Below are 14,381 nucleotides of genomic sequence, written 5' to 3' on the forward strand. Positions count from 1 at the left end.
AAAGTCAAGTAAATTGATTTTTAACCAAATTTGGACCAAACAACACACATATGAAAGTGGATTCTGTAGTTGCCCTGGCAAGGTCAATCATTTAGGTGAAATTCAAGGTCACTGGAGTTAAAGGTCACATTTCTGCCAAGCAATGAGTTATGCCAGGAAAATGTCTCCTAAACAAGGTGACCACATCCTCATTGGCATGACATTATCAGACCTATTGTACATAAACCTAAGTGTCTTCATACCTGTTCATTCAGTCATTTTCTGCTGCTTATATGAGTACGGGATCCAATGGCAAAAAAAACAAAGCAGCTCATCCCACATTTCAGTATCCTCGGCCAGGCTCTCAAACCCTTCCTGAGGGATCCATAGGTGTTCCCAATCCAGATGGGAGATACTGTATAATCCCTCCAGCATGTCCTGTGTCTTCCCAGAGGCCTCCTCCTAGTTGGATGTGCCTAAAAGACCTCCCTAAAGAGCTGACCAGGGGGCATGCTCACCAGATCCCTGACCCACCTCAGCTGGCTCATTTCAATGACCAGAAATAACCCAGTTCAGGACAATGAAACAGGTTAATCAATGAAATTGCGCTGAATGAGAATGAAAAGGTGATGAAATGTTCAGATCTGAGTCACATGAGTTGGAACAAATGACTGCAGATGGTGACTCAAACCAGCCCTTTGAACTTGTAAATGACAGATTCCTCACAGTGCTGCAGAGTCTGCTTAGCAACAGACAAAACCAGAGTCCATTTTGATTCTGGACACGCTGCCATCAGCTGATTACGGAGAGCTGGGTCCATCCTTTCAGCAGAGGAACTCAAAAAAACATGAAACATCATTGAAGGAGAGCTGAGGAACATTTCCTCAGGGCCTCAGTCTGTGGGACTGATGCAACTCCTCATCACCGTTCATGTTATCACAATTCTATCTTTATCTTTTACACCCTGCACAGATTCATAGTTTTCTCACATACATGCACACGCACATTCATGTAACTCACGTCTTCTCAATAGCTCCCTAAAACCTTGCATATTTCTATGATCCCTGCTATGAGCCTGACCACGCCCTCGAGTAAGCAGTTTTGTGTAAAAAATCCATTTACAGGCATAGGTCAAGGTCAAAGGTCAAAGTTTTGGAAAATATTGGGAAAAGCAGCACTTCCAGTCTGACTGCTGGTTAATTAAAGCTGGCTTTGGACCAGGTTTGGATCATTTCCCTCTGGTTTGGTTTGTTTTGGCCTCGGCAAACTTTAGTTCCTCTTTGCTCATTTTCAGTGATTAATAACCCAAACATGATTTCAGTGCATGTGTCTGAGTGCTGTGCTTCGTGACCACGTCTCAGTCAGACAACTGCTCATTTTTAGGCTGAAGGTTCAAGTTTTGTGCTTTAGGCAGGTTGTGGTTTTGGTACATTTAGTGTAACATAAAGTGTGTTTGTACAGTAAACACATATTCCTTTTTCTTTTCCATTTCCAGGCCTTGCAGTGAAAATTAAGAGTTCAAGTTAGAATCTGGGAATAAACAAGATGTTTCTAACAGTGAGGTGTGTGTGTGTGTGTGTGTGTGTGTGTGTGTGTGTGTGTGTGTGTGTGTGTGTGTGTGTGTGTGTGTGTGTGTGTGTGTGTGTGAGAGAGAGAGAGAGAGAGAGAGAGAGAGAGAGAGAGAGAGAGAGAGAGAGAGAGAGGAGAGAGAGAGAGAGAGAGAGAGAGAGAGAGAGAGAGAGTGTCTTTTAGGAGCTGTAGATCTACCTGTTGGGTCGGTGTTGATTTCTGTCGTGCTCGTTCCCACGATCGGAACGTTTTCACTCTGGGCTGTTTGGCAGGAAACTTTATCCTCTTTTTCCACCTTCTTCAGTGTTAAACTCCAGAATTTCTCTGTTGCCCTTGAAAATGAGCCATTACATCAATCATTTCTATGTCACACCACATTTTATGCCTATTGAACAATTTGTGCAATAAATCCTGATGCAGTAATCCTGTAAATCTCTATTTGTCATTATTTTCCCCAACAATCCAAAACCCAAAGATTCTGCAGTGAAATATAAACTATTTAAAAGGAAATTAAAAATAAAACATCAAACACAACTTGCATTGACTTTAACCAGTTGATTATTTGACTGTAAACTTTATATAATGACTATTTCAAACGAGTAATAAAGGACCAAAACTGCCAAACTGATGGTCTGCAGTCCTTTAAATGTTAATTTCAGTCACTTTGTGACTTCTTGTTGAGTTAGTCAAACTAACCAACCAATTCAGATGGAAATAAAATTACTTTGATTCAGGTTAAAAAAATTAAGGAAATCAGGAAGCAAAAACATAAAACGGTTCACATGCATAAGTACATAAGTGTGCATGTGCTTTGTTTTTGCCAGAGTTATGAAGCTGTGCATCTGTATAACTTCATGCATGTGCACAGACCTGTTGTCCATACCCATCTTTAGCCATGGCCCATGAGTGGATATGGACGCTGTGATTTTCTTACACGAAAGCTGGACCTGTTTTGTCAGAGACATTAACATAAAATAAAAATTTAAAAAGTTTAGAAGAAGCACAGTTTCTCCAAATGTACTGAGAGTGTCATTGAAAAGATGAAGAGAAGGGAATCTGTTTAATTTGGTGGTCTCGGTTCTGGAAACATAAACAGATGAAAAAACTGGAAAAGTAATGAAAGTAATCAGCTGCAACTATTTATAGAACCTGCAATCAATAAAATAAATACATAAATCCAAAAAGAGAGCTGATCAAATTTAATACACATTCATGTATTTACAATTTTCTTGCTGCCTGGAAATTGTACATAGTAATACAGGTGAATGAGTGTCTGTATGTGTGTGAGAGAGAAAGAGAGAGACAAACAAAATATTTTAAAGTTAAACCTCCACCATCACTAATTTCCAATTACACAAATTTTTACCTTGGAAAAAATTTCAAGGTCAAAGTCCTGTTAGAAGTGTTTTTTCATAAGCTAAAATATAGCACAAAATATAGATCAAAAGGGTTTTTCCATGTTAACATCAAATATCTGCTACATTCACAATACGGATCAGATGTGGCTCAAACTTAGTCTATTCACTGAGAGTGCCAGTTTGCATCTCATCGTCACAAATGAGAGTGACTGAGGCACTTTGATTGACATATAATGCAAAATGTACATCAAATGGGCTTTTCAATATTAAATTAAAATGTCCACAAAATCCACAATCTAAATCAGCTCTGGATCAAGCTGTGTCGGGTGATAATGAGTGTCGGTCTACACCTCACTTTCAAATATGAGAGTGATTGGGGCAGGTTTGATTAACATATAATGTAAAATATACACTGAATGGGGTTTTCAATGTAAAATTGAAATGGCCACAAAATCTGTAATCTCCATCAGATGTGGATCAAACTTTGTCAGTTGGTAAAAGATACCATCCTACATAACGCTTTCAAATATGAAAGAAATTCAATGTTTTTTTAACAGAGTTATGAATTTTTGGATTTTTTGAATTTTTTTGAATTTTGTGGCCTGGTGAAATCACATCCTCTTTACAGAAGCCGCTCACACACGAGAGGGTCAAAGAAGTGACATCACCTGACATTTATTTGTCCCATGATGCCATTCAGTTCTCCCCCTCTGACCCCGTACTGGAAAAGTTCCAGATTAGTCCCTAGAAGTTCCTGGATGTCAGTGGCTGATTCCAGCGCAACACATTGTGACCTCAGCGCTTCCTTAAACCTTTTGTACTCGTGTGAACAGCTCCACTCCCCGCTGACAGACACACAAAACAAAAGAGCCGAACAAAGCCAGACGGTTCCCGAGCCGGTCCAAACCGTGGACCCAGACACAGTAACTGAGAGTCATAATATGTTTATTTCTGTAAACACGGGGGTTATAAAGGCAAAAAACAAAAAACAAAAAATCACAACAAACTTCACATTCTGTCAATTAAAATAGCTTTAAAGATAGATATCTTTTTAAAAAAAAATGCCAGATGAGCAGAGGGAATGTCCATTTGCAGCGGGGGAACAGGGTAATTCCGTCATCTTAGGTGTTCAGCTGGGGGTGAGGGTGCTCTGAGGTCAGAAGGTTTCTGCAATCTCAGTCCAGCACCGAGCCCGGATCAGGTGGAAGACCTTCCTCCTTCCTCCACTTCGCATTACGCAGCAGAAACCATTTCTGAAAGACACAAACAAACAAAAGGTAGGAACAGCTCCAGTACTGAGGTCACCAGTCCGGCTGACAGAAAACAAAAGACATGAATATTCCTGAGAAATTATAGATGTGGCAAACACTCCTTTGACCAAAATGCTGCAGGGACCAACTGCACTACTTTCATCTTTCTCAGGCTACATTTGCAGGAACACTAATATCTACCAACCTTTAAGGCCAAGAGTTCTCTCCTATGCTCGTGGGCTTTGGGTAATGACCAAAAGAACAAGGTTACAGATATAAACGGCAGAAATAAAACTCCTCAGTCTGGTATCTGGGCTTATACTCAGGTGTAGGGTGAGAAGTTGAATAACCAGGAAAAATTAGGAGTAGAGCCGCTGCTTCTTTGCATCAAAAGGAACCACTTGAGGTGTTTGGAGCACCTGGTGAGGACACCCCCCTGCTCATCTCCCTCAGATCTTCCAAGTATCTCAAACTAGAAGGAAGACCCAGGACACACTGAAGGGATTATATTAACCAGCTGGCTTGGGAGCACCTCAGAATCTCCCTGGAAGAGTTAGAGGACTGCAACCCGGACCAGGAAACGTGTCAGAAAATGAATGAATGAAAGAATTAATGAGTTCACCTTGTATGTAGTCTGCGGGTTACAGAGCTTTCTCTTATCATGCCCCTGTTCTGTGGAATGATCTCCCTGCATCAATAAAACAGTCAGATTCTGTAGAGACTTTCAAGTCCAAACTTAAGACACACTTATTTTCCCTTTTGTATGGCTAGCATACTGACATACTATGTTACTATGCTTTTTACTTTTTTAAATTAATTTTATTAGTAAACGGAGCGGGCTGCGGACTCAACTTTATCTAAATTCCGGGTCTTTTAGTGAAGCTTAGGGCTAGTGGCCGACGATCACCTTAGTATTTCTTTTGTTCTTCTTGTTGCTTAATGCTGACAAATTATACTGTATTTGTTGTCTTTCTGTTGCCTGATTCAGTTTTTTTTTTCTCTCTGTTTGAGGTGCAGCTCCATCCAGAGATGGGTGTTGGGTCTGTTTCTGTAGCCTCCTGTCCTGCGCACCAGCAACATTTCCTGCATTTTTGTTTTGTGAATTGTTTTGTCATTTGTGTCTGTAGTATTGTCTAAGCAGAGGGTCAAATCCTTTGACTCTGCTCTGCTTGAGGTTTCTTCCTCAAATCATCGGAGGAAGTTTTTCTTACCACTGTCACCTGTGTGCTTGCTCTGGGGGGGGTAGTAAGGTTAGACCTTACTTGTGTGAAGTGCCTTAAGGCAGCTTTTTTGTAATTTGGTGCTATATAAATGAAAATAAATTGAAATTAAATTGAAAAACTGAAACTGTCCTGCTGGCAGGAACTTAACTCAGGAACTTTAGGATGTTTTCTGTCACAATGAAGAACTCTTAACCAGCCTAACCAGTGACAGGCATAAACAGTATTTCCTTTTTTGCAACTCAAGGTAAGCAGTTCAACTACCTCGGGGTCTTGTTTGCGAGTGAGGGGTCAATGATGTGTGACACTGGCTGGAGAATCTGTGAAAATTGTGACGAAAAGGGAGCTGAGCCAAAAGGCAAAACTCTCTATCTACCAGTCAATCTTCATTCCTACTCTCACCTATGGTCATGAGGGTTGGGTCAAAAGATTGTGGGTACAAGTGCCCAAAACAGGTTTCCTCAGGAGGGTGGCTGGTGTCTCCCTTAGAGATAAGGTGAGAAGCTCAATCACAGTGGCAGCTGGCCCATAGGGGGCGCTCGGGCATCGTCCTCCCAGATATGGAGGGGAAAAATAATAATATATATATTTTTTAAAGTATTTTCAATGTCAGTTTTACTTAATAGTATGCGCCTACATGTAATCTGAATTATTAAAACATTTCCACCAACTGACTCTCAACAGTGCATTCCAATGACAGAACATATCATTTCTCTTCTTGGATGCTCACTCAAACAGCCCCTTGAAGTGCAGCGAAATGCCCACTTGTGTATGGCTGCTATGGAAAAATAATAAATATTTGGCCAACCAGCATCGCCAAATTGAATATCTTGGGCGTGGGCGATAGAATTTTTGCCCCTGGATTTATCAAAGTGCTGCTGTTTTTGGCGGAAACAAAAGCCCCACCGATGTTTGGGTTATTTTATTTATTTATTTTTTTTGCCTCCATGTCTTTTGCTGGAGTAAGTTGAAGAACTTTGGGACACAGTTTTTGGGAGGTGAGGGGGGAACCTAGGATAAAGGAGCGACCACAAACTGCCGTCGACTCGCTGCGCTCACATAGGTGGCTCAGAGTTTGGTTGGTACTGGAAAAGAAGCAGCACAACGCCAACTAAAACCAGCTCCCAGCCTCACTTCTTACAAATGGAGCCAAGTCTGTTTGAGTTTTGAGTTTGTTTGTTTGGTTTTTTACGGAGGCGTATGGTCACTCAGGTCCGTGAGAAAAAAAAAATGTGCAAACTGCTTCGCTGAATAGTTCGGAGCAGGACGACTGCCGTAACGGGGACAAGGTGTAAGGATTTGGAGAAAAGTTTTCTGGATCAAGTCTCGGCTGTGGATTTGACTGTCTGGCAGCTCTTTAAGGTGAGTCGCTCCTCTCGATTTTGGCCTCACACTCTCTCTCTCTCTCTCACACACACACACACACACCATCTCTCTCTGTCTCCCTTTCTTTTTTGGAAGGTGGTGTGAACATTGTCATATGTACATAATGTTCTTCTGTCAACTGAGGAATTTTTCCATATTTTGAAAGAGTCTAAATTTGGTGATATTTTCTGTTCTGTTAAGGTCGGTGTCATTGTGAACTCCAGGATGTGTTTGGCTGAAGATACTGTCAGTGCAGTACAGTTTGTTGAACTGTGTGTGTAACTGGTGTAAAATGGTGAACTGTTCTTTGCTCAAGAACTTGAGTGTTGTATTGTATCTGATACTGTTCCTTTCCAAAGTATAAATGAAGCCTAATATAGCTGTAAATGGTTAACTTTATCTGTGAAACTGCTGATTTTGAGAAGGACATGAAATGATTATTGTGGAATTGTAATAATTTTCTGACTGTTCATTTGAATGCCTGTACTGGACTAGGCACAGAAATCTATTGGCACACCAGCCCCGCCAAGAGTTTTTTTTCACCAACCGCCGCTGCTCAGTCATTAATGAGGATCTCGGAGTAGAGCCGCCACTCCTTTGCATTGAGAGGAGCCAGCTGAGGTGGTTCGGGCATCTGGTAAGGATGCCCCCCTGGGCGCCTCCCTAGGAAGGTGTTCCAGGCACATCCAGCTGGGAGGAGACCCAGGACTAGTTGGAGAGATTATCTCTCTCCCACTCAGAGGTGGTTAATGTGGCCCGAGAAAGGGAAGTTTGGGGTCCCCTGCTGGAGCTGTTGCCCCCGTAACCCGATCCTGGACGAGCGGTTGAAGATGACAATGTAATTCTCAAAGTAGGACAGAGATTGTTTTTACAGTTTTTCTCAATTGCTAAGACACAAAACTCAACACAAAACCCAATTTTCAAGCTACATTCACAAAACCCCAGACTCTTGCAAAACCAAACTTTCACCTCAAAACAGTTCAATCTGTGCTCAAAACTGAACTATGTTGTCAAATCGTGCCCCGAGTCAATCAAAATTAAAAACACTACTGAGCAGTCTCTAAACACTACAAAGAAAAATAGAAACTACAATTGTGAAATGTGTCAGAGAGAAAACTGACCCACCTTTCGTCAAAAAAGTGACAGCTGCCAATCAAAATCGGCCACGTCACTAAGCCCCGCCCCCTCTATGACGTCATAGCCAATCAGAATCGATGACGTCACTATGTCCCGCCCCTAAGCCCCTCCCCTAGTCCCGCCTCCAAGCCCCGCCCCTTATGACGTCACAGCCAATCATAATCGATGACGTCATTATGCCCCGCCCCTAAGCCCCGCCCCTGATCCCGCCTCCGAGCCCCCGCCCCTTATGACGTCACATCCAATCAGAGTCGATGACGTCAGTATGCCCCGCCCCTAAGCCCCGCCCCCAGCTCCTCCCCTAGTTCCGCCCCTGGCTCCTCCCCTAGCCCCACCCCCAAGCTCCTCCCCTAACCCCGGCCAAGCACCGCCTCCAAGCCATACCTCCCCTCCCACCCAGGGTCTAATATTTTAATGTCATTTTATTTCATGAATTAAAGAACGATTAAAAATACCTAGATCTTTTTAATGTATTAAAGAATTAACTAATTCTGAAATAATTAAACATAAATCACTGTCTATTATTTAATGTCCCTTTAATAAATGCTGCATCACTGTTTGGTGACTGAGGTTGTCCAGGGTTTCACAACAAGCCTGACTTCATTTTGATAACATGAAGGGAGGAATTTGAGATTCCAGACTCGCGGCTCTGACTCGATTAGCGAGCCGTGTGTGTGTGTGTGTGTGTATGTGGCAGCAGGGCTGGAAAATACACAAGATTTCCATTTGGAGATGTTAATTTTCTTCTTATCTACAGAGATCCACAGAATTAGAACAAACTTCAGAGGCATGAGTTCTGTTTTAATCTATTTGCCAAGATCTACTCTCATCTCCAATAACTGAAGTTCAATGATCTGTTTTTATGTGGTTTTTTTTGTTGTTGTTGTTTTGAATTTTGGTTGTTGTTGTTGTTTTTTGTTTTTAAGTATACTGGGGCCTCAAGCAACTCAAGCAAAAATGGTCACTCACGTATGTCGTTTACCCCTTTCAGTTCAGGCGCCAACTTGGGTTTGACACTCTTGACACAAATGGTAAATAGACTGTATTTATATAATGCTTCTCCATCTGCATCAGACCCTCAAAGCGCTCTACATTCACCTCGATGTGAGGGTGCTGCCATACAAGGTGCTCACTACACACAGGGAGCAACTAGGGGATTAAGGACCTTGCCCAAGTGCCGTTACTGATTTTCTGGTCAGGCTGGGATTTGAACCGAGGATCCTCTGGTTTTGTTTTTTAATAAAGTTACACATTACAGTATAAAACATGAAGTGAGTCTTTAATGTTATTACTTGTTCTACGCTATCAGCAAACTTTGTTTTAATGCAGTTTAGTTAAACAGGCCACACGGAGCAATAAGAGCCAGATTTATCACCTCGCTGATGGTGTATGAGTTGTTATTTTCCACTGAATGGCCGTGGATTCTATAACCGCACATTTACTGCACCGACTCTGCAGCAGTGAAACAAACAGAAGCCCGACAAACTATAAAGTGGGCGTGGCACCGGGCGTGTTTGAACCTTTGTTTGGAAATCAAGCAGGAAGAAAAACAAGAGCAGCGATGCAAACGTCAGATGGAATGAAGTCAGTTCTTCTGAAGAGGAGACTGATCTCTACCTCACTCTAATCTGGATCAGCACGGAACAGGATCCAGGGAGCTGACGGAAACTGTTTCAGGGTCTCAGTGATAAACCTCAGTGGACAGAGACAAAAATGAAGCTCCAGAACACTGAAGCTGGACAGGAAGTCACGCTTCAGTTTATATATTAAAACAAGGTTCTGATAATGTTCGGACTGGATTTCTACATCACCCCAACAGTCCAAAACAAAGCCCACGTTCTTGTGGACGCTGCGGCAATCTGCCATCTGAGGTCATGCTCTGTTTTTCCCCTCTCAATCAGGAACACCCCCACCACAAATAAATAAATAAAATGGTTTTACTCATGGCCCGGAAGAATCAATCAGTTTCCATCAGATTTCTGTGGTCTTCGGGTTGTCGGTGGTGAATCTTAATCCTGATTAATGGTTAGAAGAATAATCGAAAAGGCTAAATTCTACTTCCCACAAACCAAAATTACATCTTCAGATTACTTTTTGTGTATCTGGCATTCCAAAATACAGGAATATTTAATATTTGTTTAAAGAGCGAGAGCGAGAGAGAGAGAGAGAGAGAGAGAGAGAGAAAACAAGAGCAAATGCTCTTATTTTGAAAAGCTTTTGCTCATTCAGGTTTAACATTTTGAAACAACTAAGTAATTATCAGTTCCAGCTCTCACCATCAGTGATGAACTTTGGGTAGTGACCAAAAGAATAAGACTGGTGATACAAGCAGGCAGGTAGCAGGTTCACCACTCAAGGACAGAGTGAGTATTTCTGATATCCAGAAGGAGCTTGTTGTATTCCGGTATGCAAATTTTGTTGATTTTCTCCCTAAAACCGCCGTTACATGGGACCACCTGACATGAAATCACATGAAGCCAATAGGAATTCTGGTTGGGAATGTAGTGCTTGTTACATGCTGGGTGTCAAAATCCAACCCCTCTCCCATGTCATGATACCTGGGTCATGGATCAAGTAGCGGATTTACTGTTGGGGTGAAATATCTTGAGGACCTCGTGTGGCCAATGTCCGCTATGGTAACTATGAAGGCCAAAGAAGAACCCTGAACACAAGACAAGAAGTCCTCAATGGCAGACCAGGAGCAGGAGGTGATGGCTTGTAACCCAAGGGCTGTGAATGTGGACGAAGGCTTGTAACCGTTAGAATGGCCTAAGCAGAGGATCACCCCTTTGAGTTTGGTCTGCCTGAGGTTTCTTCCTTAACATCATCAGAGGGAGTTTTTCCTTACTACTGTCGCCTGTGTGCTTGCTCTAGGGGTTGGTAAGGTTAGACCTTATTCATGTGAAGCACCTTGAGGCAAATTCATTGTGATTTGGTCTTGTATAAATTAAATAAATTGAAATTGACCCTGGATGTAGATTTTCATCACGCCCATCACCCTGTCCAGGAATCGATCAAGAGATGACCTTCCTCGCCACCAAGAGATTTGGATGATGACAGTCAGGGTATTCTGGTGTAGTCATGGAGTTTTGGTAATATTGAAAACCCTCAGAGTCCTTCAGGTACACCTTAGGTCTGGACGATATGAACCCAAATCAAGATCATGAGAAATCTTTTTTTTTTCTCATTTATGATTAATGATTTTTTTATATAATTTTTTTGTGCACTGACCTAATAATTCTGTATTAAAACTTAAAAACAATTTCAAATCAAGAGGTGCAAATCTTCACCATTCATGGCTATTTAATCAGCCTTTCTAATTATTAACTATTACATTTATGTGAAACTTTAATGTGATAAATTTAACCAAAAATGACTAAGAACATGATTTACTGCCAAAGAGGTCGAGGGGTGAAGCAGTCATAGGGCGTGAGGCGGGGTTCACCCTGGACAGGACGCCAGTCTGTCACAGGGTCACATACAGACAAACACATTCACACATATACGGACAATTTAAAGTTTCCAATCCACCTAACCTGCATGTCTTTGTATGTGGGATGAAGCCGGAGCACCCGGAGGGAACCCACACAAACATGGGGAGAACATGCAAACTCCACACATAAAGGCCACAGGTGGGAATAGATCCCGCGACCTTCTTGCTGTGAGGCAAGAGTACTAACCACTAAGCCACTGTGCTGCCTGAATCACTTTTCCCAAAACATTTTTCATCTGCACAGCAAATTTCATTGAAATCTGTTGACTAGTTTTTGAGTTATCCTGCTCAAAAACAAACTTAAAAAAAAAAAAAAAACTTTTTGAAGTAGACTGAGGCATTTTAAAAAATTCAACACTGCATTGGTGTACTTTGGGTTTTTGGTCATGAATAAGTGCTGATCTAACTTTAAATTCAGCATTTAGGATCCACTTGTTGTTTATGTGAATTTATTAATAAAATCTGTACCTGTACAACCAAAAATTCTGACTTTCAGAGCAGGTATCTACGGATAAATATCCGACAGGAACGTCCCTCGAGTTCACTTCAGTATCAGTTTTTTGTTGTTGTTGTTAGTTTTGTGACTGCATCCATGAGACATCTGGACAGACAGGTTTGTAGAGTCAAAGCAGAAAAAACACGTGACTCATGTCAAACAGACTTCTGAAACATTCGTGCTGCTAAATCCAATCGTTAAAAAAGACAAACGAGGAAAACCACAAGCAAAAATTTGTTTATTGAAATGAACTCGTGCACTTTAACGTGAGGTCGGCTCAAAGGACAGAATTTACATACAGGATCTGAACTTCTGCAAAGGATACAGTGTAAGTTTTTTTTGTTTTTAAGCCATTCAAATCCGGAAAATAAACAAGCAGTCATTCCAAAACCATCTCTGCTCGTCTAATTGGTCCATTGCTGGTATTTAGCAGCAAAGAGCTGCTGTAATCTGGACCAGGACTGGAGGAGTCTGGATGCTGTCAGTGTGCTGTTTTTTGACATCTGAAGCTCCACATCTGGCTCAGTGTTCCCTGATATGACTCTTATTAAGCCGGTGGAATTCCTGAGATAGGATGATGAGGGAGCACACTTGTAGGGATGTTACAACTTGAATTATGGAAATAAGCTTTCCTTAATTTTGCCATTTGTTTACTAACCACTATCTGACAGCTCACTCCTGAGCCATCACTCTTTTTTTTTCCTGGCTTTGGTTTTATGGAAATAACACAGTTTTCCAAACTGGGAAAAATTAAAAATGCCTTATGGAGGTCAGATGTTCTCAGGCTGTGTTTAACGAGACAGTGTGAACGTGGGTTGACTACAGAATGGCAGCGAATGTTTTAACGCAACTTGCTGTGACAACTACTTTAGTAATCCACACGGACAATATACACATTGTCCAGTTTTTGATCAATTTAAACCCAGAAGCATAAGCTGTGGAGCCTGAACTATTCCAAAAACTGATCACTACGGGATGAGATCAGAAAGCACAATTTTATCCCATTCTCGCAAATGTCAACATTATATCCTGATATATCCATGTTTTAGGTGCATATGTGGGTTGTGTAGTGAGAAGGATGCTGAGGATGGAGCTGCCAGGCAGAAAGACAAGAGGGAGGACAAAGAGGAGGTTTGTGGACACGCAGGTGGTTGGCGGGACAGAAACAGATGCAAAGCACAAGGTAAGACAGCGTTTTATAGTGCTCTAGCTGTGAATGTCTATAAATTACACAAAATTTTAGTCTCTATCAAATCCCCCCCTCCCGCCCCACTAGGTGCCAGCAATATTTTTTTTGTGCAGCAGCTCAGAGTGCTTTTACAGCCTCATCTGTGAAAGCAGATAGGACAGACGCTTGCTTCTTGCTGAGGGTGAGTACTTTTTAAACACCTAACATTTTAAAGTAGCTGCGCACACTTTTTACCTGCACTGAAACCGCTGGGATGAAACATTTGTGGGCACTTTTCCAAAGTGGAGGGGCGGCACTATATGAACACAGGGCTTTAATTACTCCATATTTGCTGAAGTAGGTAAAGTAGCTATGTAGTTTTGTTTAATAGTCTACATTTTTACCTTCAGAGGTTCTGAATTAGACTGTGTCAAAGTGTCTATGGCTGAATGGTAATATTCGCTATAATATCGACCCAATTCCTGACGGAAACAGCTGTTTTTCTGGGCTCCCTTTACAGCCTGGAGAAAAGTTGACCCCTGTGTAATATTCTGATGCAGGTTAAATTACTACTAGAAAAAAAATTGAATATTTGAGAGTTGCAAGCACGGAGGCAAAATGTGTTAAACTTGTCCCGATCTCCCCTACAAATATTGGAAAGTATTTCATTGTGTTCACTCTCTCACAATTCATGTAGTAACTCCATTAGGAGACATAATCAGAAGGCAGTAACCGGAGGTTAAAAGCGTTTAGAAGTGATGTGTAATGATGGATAAACTGACCTGTGTGTCCTCTTCCGACAGTCCGCACTCCACCGAGATCAACATCAGCGTCGTTCTGTCCGGATGCTTGCTGAGTTTCTGGAAATTATCCTCCAGGACTTCTTTCTGGTAGTCAGTCAGCTTCATACTATCCATGTTCCCGTTACTGCTTCTCTTTGGGCGAAAAGGACGTTTCAACGGGTTCGTTTAAGGTTCCGATGTGGAGCCGAGTTTGCGCGTGCAGCGGGAAAACCTGACGGAGCGCGCGCGCGGAGATGAACTGACTGACAGCTGAGAGAGAGAGAGAGAGAGAGAGAGAGAGAGAGAGAGAGAGAGAGAGAGACAGAGAGAGAGAGAGAGAGAGATAGAGAGAGAGAGAGAGAGAGAGAGAGAGAGACAGAGAGAGAGACAGAGAGAGAGAGAGACAGAGAGAGAGAGAGAGAGAGAGACAGAGAGAGAGAGAGACAGAGAGAGAGAGACACAGAGAGAGACAGAGAGAGAGAGAGAGACAGAGAGAGAGACAGAGAGAGAGAGAGAGAGAGAGACAGAGAGAGAGAGAGAGAGAGAGAGAGAGAGAGAGAGAGA

General features: G+C 42.0%; 1 protein-coding gene and 1 long non-coding RNA gene across 2 annotated transcripts; one reads left to right on the forward strand and one right to left on the reverse strand.

The window, feature by feature from the left end:
- Positions 1-2,732: 2,732 nt before the first annotated feature.
- On the reverse strand, positions 2,733-14,088 carry hopx (HOP homeobox). Its single transcript, XM_034182192.1, has 2 exons — positions 13,818-14,088; positions 2,733-4,159 (listed from the first exon to the last, which is right to left on the reverse strand). The coding sequence occupies exons 1-2, from the start codon at positions 13,950-13,952 to the stop codon at positions 4,082-4,084; spliced, it is 213 nt and encodes a 70-aa protein (XP_034038083.1). The 5' UTR covers positions 13,953-14,088; the 3' UTR covers positions 2,733-4,081.
- LOC117520863 lies at positions 11,821-13,799 on the forward strand. Its single transcript, XR_004563787.1, has 3 exons — positions 11,821-12,195; positions 12,917-13,050; positions 13,144-13,799. It is a non-coding gene; the product is annotated as an uncharacterized LOC117520863 (long non-coding RNA).
- Positions 14,089-14,381: the final 293 nt, after the last annotated feature.

The sequence above is a fragment of the Thalassophryne amazonica genome, chromosome 11 (genome assembly GCF_902500255.1).
Source record: "Thalassophryne amazonica chromosome 11, fThaAma1.1, whole genome shotgun sequence".
Classification (NCBI taxonomy): Eukaryota; Metazoa; Chordata; class Actinopteri; order Batrachoidiformes; family Batrachoididae; genus Thalassophryne; species Thalassophryne amazonica.